The following is a 12,335-nucleotide window of genomic DNA, read 5'->3' on the forward strand; positions in this document are numbered from 1 at the left end:
GAGTTGTTTAAAATATGTAACAATAAAATTTATTCATAAATTATTTGAAGCTGTACCATTATAATAATTGGACACCAACTAGCGTTCATTGCAAAGTGGGTGTGTGTTGAGTTAAATTAATGGACTATAAACCTTCTTTACACTCTTAATCCACAAAAAAAGGGTATATGACACAGCATCTAACCATCATTATTCTCTTAATATTTGTTTAATTATCAAGTTAATGTGACTCCTCTTGCACACAAGGGACCAAGCACCCAAAAGGGTTAGTATGATCCAGCCCTAGGGAATATCAAAGGGACAGCTAATTTCAACATAAAATATGATCTTTCTTGCCATCATTGAGGAGCTTGATTCCCAGGTTCGACAAAATTCAGTAATTAATTTATAGAAAATTTGAATTAACTATGATCTTAAATTGGCTTTTCAAAAGAACTTTATCAAAGATTAGCAAGTGATGTAGACTTTTTCTACATTAAAAAATATCCTTCTTTTATATTTATATATATATATTTTTATAAAGAGTTTTTTTTAATAATAAAATAAATATCTAAAATTTTTTTTTGTTTTAAAAAAATTTATTAATTTTAATTATGTATATATTGTCCTTTGAACTTAAAACGATTTGAAATCCTATATACAAAATTAAGAGAAGTCTATAAGTATATATCTTTATTATTTTCCTATTATGATTCTGGAACCAATACTGGAGAAAGAGTACAAGTAGAACTGTGGAAGAAGCATGCAGTCCTGGAAAGCATGGGGAATTGGGCATGCAGCAAATGAACAAAGCCGCAGCTCCATGGCTCAGAATCCATGGAATCACACTGGAATATGCATGCCTTTTCCCTATATAAAATAGTAAAATATGTATTTCAATATAATAAGTACACCATTGTCACTCTCTGTGGAAGAGCACAATAACATCAACAACCTCACCATCCATCGATGTCACATATTCACATCATTCTCACGAATCACGGCCTAATTAGAAAGTCCAATTCCAAAGCTTCCCAATACTCCAAAACCCAGCTTAGCATATGGCCTTGATTGGGTTCTCACTTCACTCACAATTTCTCTGCTCCAAACCCAGGACCTCAAAGCCCAGAAGAATCGGACCCAGCTCGCCGTCGGGCTCCGCCGTGGTGAAAATGGCGGTGGCGACACCCACGACCTTTGGGTTCAAGAATTTGATAGAGACGTTCACGGTGGATGTGCAGAGAGCGGAGGGGAGGCCCTTGAATGTGCCCTTGATCGCCCCTTTTACTATTGCATCGTCGAGGCTGGAGAGGGTGGAGAACGTGGCGATTAGAATTGAGTTGAAGAATGGGTGTGTGGGGTGGGGTGAGGGCCCGATTCTGCCGTTTGTGACTGCGGAGAATCAGGCGACAGCGATGGCTAAGGCGGCGGAGGTTTGCGAGGTTCTGCGGCGGAGACCGGCGATGACTCTGGGTATGTTGTTGGGTGAGATTGGTGAGGCTCTTCCTGGTCATGAATTTGCTTCTGTGAGTATTTTCATCTGTTTTTAATTTTCTTGATTTTCTTCTAGTTTATAGGATTCAGAATAATTAATTCTGTATTTTATTGTAATCGACTAATTGCAGTATTGGCTGATTATTTGATCTGTTTGATGTTTGGATTTGAACATTTAGCTGCTTAATTTTTCTGATTTGAATGCTAATTCTTCAATTAAGTAGCCAATATGCACTTTGCTTTTGTAAGGTAATATCATTTTTCAGTAATCATTTACCGCTCCACACCCACTTTTCAGTTTAGTACCACGGTACTTGTACTACAGTATATCATTTGAAACTCCCCAGGTGGGGAAGTAGCTATATTGCAGTGTTCAATATACGTATATAAAGAAATGAGATCTGCATTGTTGAATTTATCTCTTCTCGGGTGGATGGGACTTCCAACCTGGAAATTATTAATTTTGCTCTGATTCTAATAATTTTATAGAGTTGTTTTGAGAAAGCTTCCTTTGGGTTTCTGGTGGAAGTATGAGTTGCTAAGGTAATGTCTTGATATGGACTATGCAAAGAGGCAAGTGTTTGAAAATTTATGGTACCCAAGTCTGCTGAGGCTTTCATAGCATATGCCATGAACTTAGGGGTTTGGTATTTCTATTCTGAGAGCAGACTCTCTCCAAGTGTTTGGGGTGACTTTTGAGACAGTTCTTGTGAGAGTGGGCTCTGAGGAATTTTGGTTGCTGTGTTGAGCCTTGCTGTGAGCATATCTTTTGTGGCTCCTTTATTTTAATATCCCTGTTTTTATTTATTTTGCCACTAAAATCCTACTCCTTGCTGTTGAAGAACATTTGTGGTTCACAGAAATAAATACCTGTTTGTTTTGTGTTTACAGCTATACATCCAATAGATTCATCGCTCTTATTAGCAGTAACGAAGAAATATAAACACAGACATGGAAGCTGATATAACTTACGTATTTATTTTTTGTTTAGAATATTGATTTTTCTTATTAGGGTATCTTCATATCCTCTTATCAATAAAATTCTAATGTTTTTGTGGCTCTCATAAAAATGTATCTGCAATTGAAGGTTAGGGCGGGAGTTGAGATGGCATTGATTGATGCAGTTGCTAATAGCATGGGCATCCCTTTGTGGAGACTATTTGGTGGAGTGTCAAATGCCATAACTACTGATATAACAGTTTAGTTCCTGCCTTGGTGATTATATCTCACTGAAGACTATATCTCTAAGTTCTTAGTTGTTTTATTTTTTTTTCTCTTACCTTTCATTAACCTACATAGTGAAATAAGGGGCTTGGCATTGACTAATACTGGTTTATAGATACTAAAAATAAAGAACTAACCTGAATCAACAAGACTACAAAAACTTTACACATGAAAATTAATCTCAGCCATCTTCGTATGTGCAGATTCCAATTGTTTCCCCTGCTGATGCTGCTGAATTGGCTACAAAGTATCGCAAACAAGGATTCAAGACCTTGAAGCTTAAGGTGGGAAAGAATCTGAATGCAGACATAGAAGTTCTTCAAGCCATTCGTGTGGCACACCCTGATTGCTTATTTATCTTGGATGCTAATGAAGGATACACTCCAAAGGAAGCCATTGAAGTTCTTGAAAAGCTACATGGTAAAGGTTGTTTTAAAGGATGGTACCAAAAGGGAAAAAAAGGATGTTTTCCAAACATAATGCACTTGTTGTGCTTACCCATTTTAGACAATTAACTGATCATAGACCAGAGAACTATTTTCTTGTGCATGATCTAAAATGAAAGGTCTCTCTCCCTCAACATATGGCCCTTTCCCATTTCACTCTAATTATTTAGGCTTCATGACTAGTGAAAAATCATTAATATATTATTTTGTTGCAGAAATGGGAGTGACTCCTGTTCTATTTGAACAACCTGTTCATAGGGATGATTGGGAAGGTCTTGGTCATGTTAGTAAAGTTGCAAGAGACAAATATGGGGTATCTGTTGCCGCTGATGAGAGCTGCCGGAGTTTAGTTGATGTTAAGAAAATAGTGGAAGGAAACCTTGCAAATGTCATTAATATTAAACTAGCAAAAGTTGGGGTCCTTGGGGCCCTTGAAATTATTGATGCAGCAAGAGCAGCGGGGCTTGATCTAATGATAGGTGGCATGGTTGAAACTAGATTAGCGATGGGCTTTGCTGGCCATCTTGCTGCTGGCCTTGGGTGTTTCAAGTAACCTCCATAATCTTTTCCTTTTGTGTATTTGCATACATTATAATCATTTTCTTCTCTATAGATTCTATGTTAATAATGTAATTGCAAATTCTTCTTTTTCCAGATTCATTGACCTAGATACACCTCTTTTGCTGTCAGAAGATCCCGTTCAGGAGGGATATGATGGTAACTTGAATATCACTTTTAGACATCATAGTTAATAATGTTTAATTTCCATTTTAGAATTCCATAGCAATTTGGTACCTTAAGATTATATTAGTACATACTCTGACAATTTGGTACCTTAAGATGACACTAAACATTTTCTGTGGTTAGTCTCGGGTGCTGTTTACAAGTTCACAAATGCCAGGGGCCATGGTGGTTTCCTTCATTGGGATAATATTGCCTAGTGAGTGATGATTTTACTGTATGCTTCTAGTTTTTCATTCTTCTGGCAGAAATAATAGATTTTATATATGTTTTGACTCCTAGAATATTATATGATTTGGCAATAATGGATCTTGGAGTGTCTCCTACTTTACTAGGAAAATTTTGCATATATCTTCTCCAATGTAGATAGGCTTGGGGCACACTCTTTGGAATGCCATCAAGGGGCCACTTTTTTTACCAAAAGGGGTATCTTACACTAAAAAATTTGGGGAACACATTTTCTATGCAAATTTGTTTGTGCATAATTTATTTTCTTAACACCATGCAGCCTATTTGTTGAAATCAAGGTCTTAGAGATGAGCAGTTGGGTTGGAATCCATATGATGATGTGTGAATGACTTCAAATATTTTTTTGCTTTTCTTTTAGGATGATTAAGTTCTATTTGGGGTGTCATTTTGAGCAGCACAGAGAAGGAAAGTCTCAGAAACATTTTGGAAACAGTGGAAACAATTTATAAATTTGGAAATGTTTGGCATTGCTTGGACACATAAAACACAGCCTTTTTAGATGTAAAGATAAAACTAATGAATGATTAAGTACCATGCAGCAATATAAAACTAATCACACTAGATCATACACTGGCATGAAAGCAGAGATAAGAAGCAATCATGGATAAAATATTATTTGTATAATGACTAGTATTTATGATAACTTTAGCTGTTGAATGTTGAGCTCGTGTCTTAGGTAAGATTGCTGAAATTATGTTACATCAATGTGTTGTTTCTATTCTGAATTCTACTTATAAATAGTTTACTAAAATCTGAGCTATTTCAATTTCTTCCATGCTAACTATGTCAAATTACTTGCAGAAATTAAACTTTGGTTGCTTCCACAACTTCAAAACTCTGAGCAACAGCAGATCTTATTAGTTCCTCTTAGTTGTCAATTATGCTTCCTTTTTTTAATAAGACTTTGAGGTAGGCCTTGGGTTTACAAATGGAGAAACAGAGAAGTGGTGCCTGCTTGGGTAAGTATGCTTCCAGGTGAGATGTTCGGTAGCAGTGATTGTGACATTCATAAGATGGAATTTCCTTGAGTCATGTACACAATTAGAGGCTTTGTCTTCACCATGTTATTAGGAGCAGTCTGAACTCAATTTTTTCTAATTCTTCCTTGTTAGCCAGTCATTGTGTCTAGATCAATGGTTATGAATGATTTTAATTGTCTCTGTACTATATATTTTCAATTATCCTTTTCAAATACTGTTATAATTCTGATGTCTTTTTACAATTTAATCATAATCCTTGATTCTTTCCCAAAAGCCCTTCTTTATGGGAAAAAATACAATGTTGAGAAGATGCCCCTAGAGGATCAATGACCAAGGTAAGGAAAGAAAAACAAATAAAATCAAGCTCAAGTAGCTCCATTAGAGATCAAGAAATGACAGTTTCTTTGCCAGAAAATTTGCTTTGATATTAGCCAATTACTAGATCCAAGGATGAGGGTTAAGCGTCTTTCAAAATTTATATGGGTGGCTTTCAAAATTCCAGTCTTTTAAGAATCAGTTGGTCAGGATTCTTTCATAGAGAACAAGAAATGACTGTACCACAGGCTTAGGAGTTGTGTGCTAAATTACATTCTACAGATAAACAAGCAAGAGATATCATTACCATGAACCTGCAAGGCCCCAGTCATACATCTCAAAATTCAATTGAATTTGGACTTAGGGCCACCAAGACCTGCCAATCCCAATAAATCCTGCCAAAGACTGTAAGAAATCCAGCAATGAACAAAAAGAAGATATGTTATTCTGTTGTTCTTTCTGCATATAACACAATATTAAATATTAGTTTCTCTTGTTAGGAGGTGAGTATTTCCATTTCTTTTCTGTACATTTAGAGTAGCTATTTTAGCGCCTTCCCGTAATACAATACTTCTCTTACTTATATATAAAAAAATAAAATAAAATATTAAATATTAGTCTTTGAAGAGTCTTCAGACATGGGGCATACCATTCGTATTCACTGTTTGACCTGACCTTGCCATGGCTCTGAATTTGCTTTGGAAATGGCAAAGAGAAAGAAGCTATCATTTTTGGTACTAACTGCACACCAGATTTTCAAGAGAATTAACTTGATTTAAGAATTTGACCTCCAGAACCTAGCATAAGAGATTCAAACACCTTTAAGAATCTCAGGAAGATAATACAACACTCAGTTCCACTGAAAAAATTCATGGTTTAGAAAGAGGTGGGGTTTCTTGTTAAGGATCTCTTGAAATGACAGAGATCCGTAAGAGCTAAAGAGGCACCAGTAACTGATACAACTATTGTCAACATTGATTGGAAGGCCACTCTTTGTTTGGAATCTGTGTAATTGTTTTCATTCTAGTAGGTCTCAGCAAAGATCAGGCCTACCAGGAAACTTTTATCAATTCATAAAGTGTTATATCAGACAGTAGGGTAGAAATCATTTTTTTAATCCAGAAATCAGCAATTCATAAAGGCTTGCTGATTTTGGTTCTGGAATATAGAAGGCAAACAATGTGATAGCTCGATCTGATATGATTAAATATGACTGTTAGATATGATACAATTTTAAGCTTCATCATCACAATTTTAAACTGTTTGAGTATTCCAAAACTTGAAAGAGAAGAAAGTTAAGAAGAGAACAAAACTGTACATGGTGATCAGTCTTGAGTTGGGTTTTCTTGATTTCCTGTTGTGTCTTTCATCAATGCAAACATAGCCTATGAAGAAAGGGAAAAAAAACCCTCTTGATGAATTTCATAGACAAATTATGATAGCTTGATTTTTCCTGCAATGAGGTGCTGTCTTTTCGGGCCTCTAAGAAAGTTACTGCTCATTCTGGGTTCCTAATCTTTTGCTCTTAGCCAGGGTGATCTGGGTAATCTTGTGTTTCCTGTATTAGCATGCAGGACATCTCTTCCTAATATTGTGTCTCAGTTTTTCTGTATTTCTTGTGATGGTTTGTGAGTGTGAGATGCTAATGGTAGGTGGGAAAGTAAAGTATGGTAGTGGAATTTGTGGTAGTGAACTAATCATTACAATGCCACTATTAAAAAGAAACCCTTCATGAGTTACCAATAATATGAACATCACTATACAGGCAACTAGGAAGATTAAAAAGGTGATGTACCATAATAGTCAGGCCCCACCACAGCAAATTCAATTATCAAGCACTCTGATTTTGACTTTGAATGGACCTACTATTGATGCCAATCAGACTGATAGTGATTTGTTCACGCGGATTTGTTATCTTTTTCCTTTTGAAACATAGACAATTTATTCCACACTTGAATGTGAATGCGAGGTGATGCTGAATACTGTGACAAGGTCATTATTGGTTCACTTGAAGGTCGTCTTTAATCTATTCTTGTTCCATCTGTGAGCTCTGCTTTTCAATATTCCTTGAGCATCATCCACATGGTCAAGCCACTAGATATACAGCAACTATAACCGTTATTTAACCATTGATGGAATGTAGAGAAGCAGGCGGTGATTAAATAACTAACCCTTGAGCTGTTGTATAAAATTGTTCTGCTTTAATCTAAAGCTACTGTTGATTTGGAGCACTTTTGGAAGTAATGAGACTGTAGCATTAAGGCATGAAGGGATTAGAGCAAACATATGATTTAATTTCTTTAAGAGATAGAGCTGTCGGTTCAAAAGTTGAGTGATCCATTCTTTGTTAGAAGTATGTTGGAAGATTTGAGCCTCTCTCCATTAGATTTTGTTGACAGGTTGGGATTGATTTGAGTTCTCTTTTGGGAGCAAGAGTTTTCCTTATTTTTCATTAATTATATAATATATTTAATTGCTGTGAATTGTGAACATCAACTGGAAAGTATAGGTGCAAACAGTGGAGTCAAGTGGCAAACCAGGAGGCACTGTGTGTCAAAAGGAGAGATTGAAGCTAGCCTTTAGAAATTGGAAAGATTTGCTTTGTCTTCCACCTACACATTCAAACAATGAAAGCTCAACAACCAGTCACTTAAGCAGTCAAAAATGGTGTGGATTTAATAGATTGATGAATCCCTTCCATTTGTTGTTGAAATGTAAAGCCATTACCCAAATCAGAAAGGGGTTAAGTCAAGAACATTAAGACAAATTGGTCCTTCGTCTTGCCACATTCCATCAGTCAAAACTTGTGGCAGTAGACATGGGAAAAGTGGGAAAGAAAAGGCGGAATGAGAATGATATGCAGGGTAGTGATAATAATGATGAGGGTGATTATTAGTGAGGTTAAAAAAAATGATGACACAAAAAAAAGAAATGGTGGGTGTGAGGATGAAATGAATGATGACAGCATGTGCGTGTGCCATATACAGGGAGTGACTCATTCACATCACCACCACCACCACCACCGCCACCGAAAGCCACAGCTGTGGTGGCCCCTCTATCTCTCTCTCTCACACACACCCACGCTTGAGGCATGGGTAGTAATCAAAATCCCCTTCATTATTACAAGTCTCGTGAGTAAGATGGTCGGTATATTCTTTCTTTCCTTTCCCCCATGCTATTGCAACCATCTTCTCACGTACTTGTATGATAGAGATGTGGCCTTTCCTCTGCTTTTCATGCTTTCTACCCTTTCTTTCCTCTATATCTCTTCAATTTGTTTTTATTTGGACAGGCATGTACAATGAGTTCTTCTATTGATGGGTTCCTTTGAAAGTAAAATGTAAATCATGTTAGCCTTCTAATATTCACATATATTCTTTTCAAAAATAAATCATTTGCCAAAAGTATTTCTAGATAGTTTTAGAGCATGTCTCTAGACTATATTTTGTTAAAAAACAATGTCTTGTGAACTATTTTAGTTAGCTTAGAAGTTGAAGTTAAGCTATTTTTCCAAGTTAAAAGCTCTTTTTTCTTTTCAAATTGGCCAAATGTGATAAAAGCTTTTATGATTCTTAAAGGTTCTCTGGCCTCTTGAAAGGCTAATTTAGATAAGGTCTTGTTTTGCCACCAAACCGGCTTTTATCATGAGAAAGTTTTGATTGTTTCATTTTACATATTAATTTGCTATTAATTAATAAGAAATTTAATGTGATATTTGAGGGAAATCAGCTGAAGATATCGACAGATGTTTTTTCTTTTTCTTTTTTTCTTGATTATTAGTACTTTGACTAATGACAGCACATAGTATGATGAGACTGATGTTTTCCTGTGAGGTCCCATTTCAAACCAAAATTAAGGCAGCAATCAAAAGATAAGGACAAATGGTAAATTCAACTTTTTTGAGATGAAAACTAGCTGATTGAGAGAGTGTTTTGTTGTGTGCTTTTTCTTTTCCATTTTCTGTTCTCTTCCAAAATCAAAAGAAGATTGGATTCTTCACTATTTGCTTAATTTCTTTTCTAAAATCACGCCCCAAAACAAAAGGTAATTAAAAAAGCTCAACTTGGTTGAAGTTAGATCAAGGTTGAGGCAAAGCTCTATTTGGATGAAGTACAGATGTCATTATGAAAAGTTGGTTTCTGCTTTGAATTTGATCACTGTTGTAGCAAGCCTGCTTATTAGCCTCGTTTAGCATTCATTTCTCTGTCATTTCCATCATCATTGCTCTTTTAGGACTTTGATTTCTTAGTTTCTCTTTGTTTGATTTTACTGTAAAGAGTTCACATGTTTCCATTTCAATAGTCTTTTATGATCCATTACTTGGGATGGGGGATGAATAACCAGATCATAAAGCCAAATCCCGATTACTTAGGCTTTTCTGGGGATGAATCTTCGCCGTCAACTATGTTGAAGTGACATCTTTGTCGTATCATCTCTTGTTGTCTCAACTCATGTTCCTTGATTTTATCTGGTTTTTCACCCCCTACTTTTCTAGTACAGATATTGAACATTCATCGTACTTACCTTAAGTTATTAGAAATATACCTAATCCTAGTTTATGTTGAACTCACTTTAGCATTAACATGCTACCTCCCAGGCTCTTCAACCAAAATATCCTGAATTTGGGATCATCATACAAGACGTGTGCTTTTATTTGGTAATGCCCAGTATAAAACACTACACAATCACTTGTTTAATTCCTTGATCTCACTCAAATTATGCAGATAATATCTTCAGTCTCCCAATCTTGTATCCTAAGTCCTACTTATCTTGATTTAATGTATAGTACAAACCTGATGTGAAGCTGTCTCATTTTACTGATTTGAGGACTAAGGGCCTCTCATATCTTGATTCTTAGCTGCAAAGATGTTAAGGCCTAATAATCATATATAAATTCCTCCCACTTTGGCTAGAAAGCTTTCTCTAGAGGTTTGTAGAAAAGCATGTTTTATATATAAAAAATTTTTGGCCCACAACAAGGACATCAGGTACCCAAGCCCCTAGATCTACTGCAACTCAACCGTTTACCCCTTGGCAAGATGGAACTTACTAAATCTACCACAATGGGAAGCATTAATAATTGCTTCAAGCCTGCTTTATTTATTGACATAGCGAGCAGCGATTGGGTTCTTGGAATTTACTTAATGGAAATTAAATTTCTCCCCTTAGCCTGTTTCTTGTGGGGTTTTAGCTCTTTCCTTGTGGGGCTCTCTCATCAGTCTCATCAGTCTCTATAAATTGAGAAGCTTCCCAAGCCAAATGAACCATCAACTCATCCTCTCTCTCTCTTTCTCTCTCTCTCTCTCTCTTTCAACCATATCTGTGAGAGCAAAAATGAAGGTATCATATATTGCAGTTTGTGCCGTACTGGTGCTACTCCTTGCTGAAGCACACATCACAGTGGCAGTAACATGCAGCCCCACGGAACTGAGCTCTTGCGTTGGTGCAATCACATCATCAACTCCACCGTCTAAACTATGCTGTAGCAAGATCAAGGAACAGAAGCCTTGCCTTTGCCAGTACCTCAAGAACCCCAACCTCAAGAAGTTTGTCAACTCCCCTAATGCCAGGAAGGTTGCTAGCACTTGTGGGACTCCCATCCCTAAGTGCTAGATAACTAGATTTTAAATTTTCTTCTCTATGTCTCTCTTTCTAGATATATATATATATATAAATATCCTCTGCATGCATCTTTCTATATAGTTTCATGGATAGGTAGAGAGACTAGGGAGAGAAAAAGGTATTATATATCCGGTGTGGTCTACCACATACTGGTTGTTGCAGGAGGCTAGTAGCTGTAGTGGAAATAATGTTGGGGTCATGGCTACATGTCCCTGGCTGATTTTACTTTTGCTCTGTCTCTCTTGTTCTTCTTTTCTTATGGCCTTTGGTTACTAGTTGTAATGAAGGTTTGAATATGGAATTATCAAATAAATCTTTCACTCTCTGTCTCTTGTTCTTTTTCCTAATGTAGCTTTGCTTACTGAGGTTGAAATGGATATTGGAGTCTGGACTAAAATGAAATCTTTTACATGAACCCTATAGAATCTACAATACTTCAGCACATAAAACATGGATTATGCTCAAATTTGGATTAGTAAATAGTTTTCTTTAGTTTGGTAATCAAATAATGGATCTTCAAGCAAGAAGGATTTAGTGGGAAATGCTGGAGAAGGGTGACTCTGTAATTGTTATTCAAGGTAGTCTACTTTTCCAGCAACCTTAGCCATTTGTCAGTTTGCAAATCACTAACTACTGTTGTTTTGGGGCTTATAAGTACTAACACTAGTTTTTCAACGTTAAGTGGACTTTTTCCTTATTTCTTTACCTAACTAATCCAGTATACAGACGACCGCACATGGAGATTGAGTGTAGAGTTTCAATTGGTCACAATTCTATTCAAGGTAGTCTACTTTTTCAGCAACCTTAGCCATTTGTCAGTTTGCTATCACTAACTACTGTTGTTTTGGGGCTTATCAGTACTAACACTAGTTTTTCAACGTTTAAGTGGACTTTTTCCTTTATTTCTTTACCTAACTAACCCAGTATACAGACAAGCGCACATGGAGATTGAATGTAGAGTTTCAATTGCTCACAATTCTTCTGTATGATCAAAGGTCAGTGCATTCCCATTTTCAAAACAGAGATGATGCAACATACCTAAAAATCCCACAAAAAAAAAAAAGAAAAAAAAAAGGGAAGTCTGCTAAGGGACAGTTAAAATGGTCCAAGATCAAACTAACCAACTTAATTTTTCAAGTTCTACCCCAAGAATGGTAACTCAAAAGCTCCAATTTATCACCTTGCCAACTTAACATCCTCTTGCTTCATCTCTGTCCCTGAAGATTTCAATTGGACTCATTATACCTATTGTAATTGTACTTCATACTATTTCACCTCAACTCAT

The 12,335-nt window shown here is 36.2% G+C and overlaps 2 protein-coding genes and 1 long non-coding RNA gene across 6 annotated transcripts; 2 read left to right on the forward strand and 1 right to left on the reverse strand.

The window, feature by feature from the left end:
- The first annotated feature begins 627 nt into the window (after positions 1 to 627).
- Positions 628 to 11,375, forward strand: LOC100250697 (L-Ala-D/L-amino acid epimerase). Of its 4 annotated transcripts, none has more exons than XM_002277020.5 (7): positions 628 to 1,505; positions 2,561 to 2,671; positions 2,901 to 3,117; positions 3,359 to 3,692; positions 3,799 to 3,860; positions 4,011 to 4,083; positions 4,935 to 11,375. In XM_002277020.5, coding segments are annotated over exons 1-7 (1,263 nt in total). In that variant the 5' UTR covers positions 628 to 1,040; the 3' UTR covers positions 4,936 to 11,375. The 4 variants fall into 4 exon arrangements, with proteins under 4 accessions (XP_002277056.1, XP_019082251.1, XP_010663630.1 ...); XM_010665328.3 differs by having other exon boundaries at positions 692 to 1,505; positions 2,901 to 3,123; XM_019226706.2 differs by lacking the exon at positions 4,011 to 4,083 and having other exon boundaries at positions 690 to 1,505; positions 2,901 to 3,123.
- On the forward strand, positions 10,520 to 11,373 carry LOC109279843 (uncharacterized). Its single transcript, NM_001347679.1, has one exon. The coding sequence runs from the start codon at positions 10,688 to 10,690 to the stop codon at positions 11,039 to 11,041; it is 354 nt and encodes a 117-aa protein (NP_001334608.1). The 5' UTR covers positions 10,520 to 10,687; the 3' UTR covers positions 11,042 to 11,373.
- On the reverse strand, positions 10,553 to 11,397 carry LOC100232857 (uncharacterized). Its single transcript, NR_144627.1, has one exon. It is a non-coding gene; the product is annotated as an uncharacterized LOC100232857 (long non-coding RNA).
- Between the last annotated feature and the right edge of the window lie 938 nt (positions 11,398 to 12,335).

This window comes from Vitis vinifera, chromosome 17 (assembly GCF_030704535.1).
Source record: "Vitis vinifera cultivar Pinot Noir 40024 chromosome 17, ASM3070453v1".
NCBI lineage: Eukaryota > Viridiplantae > Streptophyta > Magnoliopsida > Vitales > Vitaceae > Vitis > Vitis vinifera.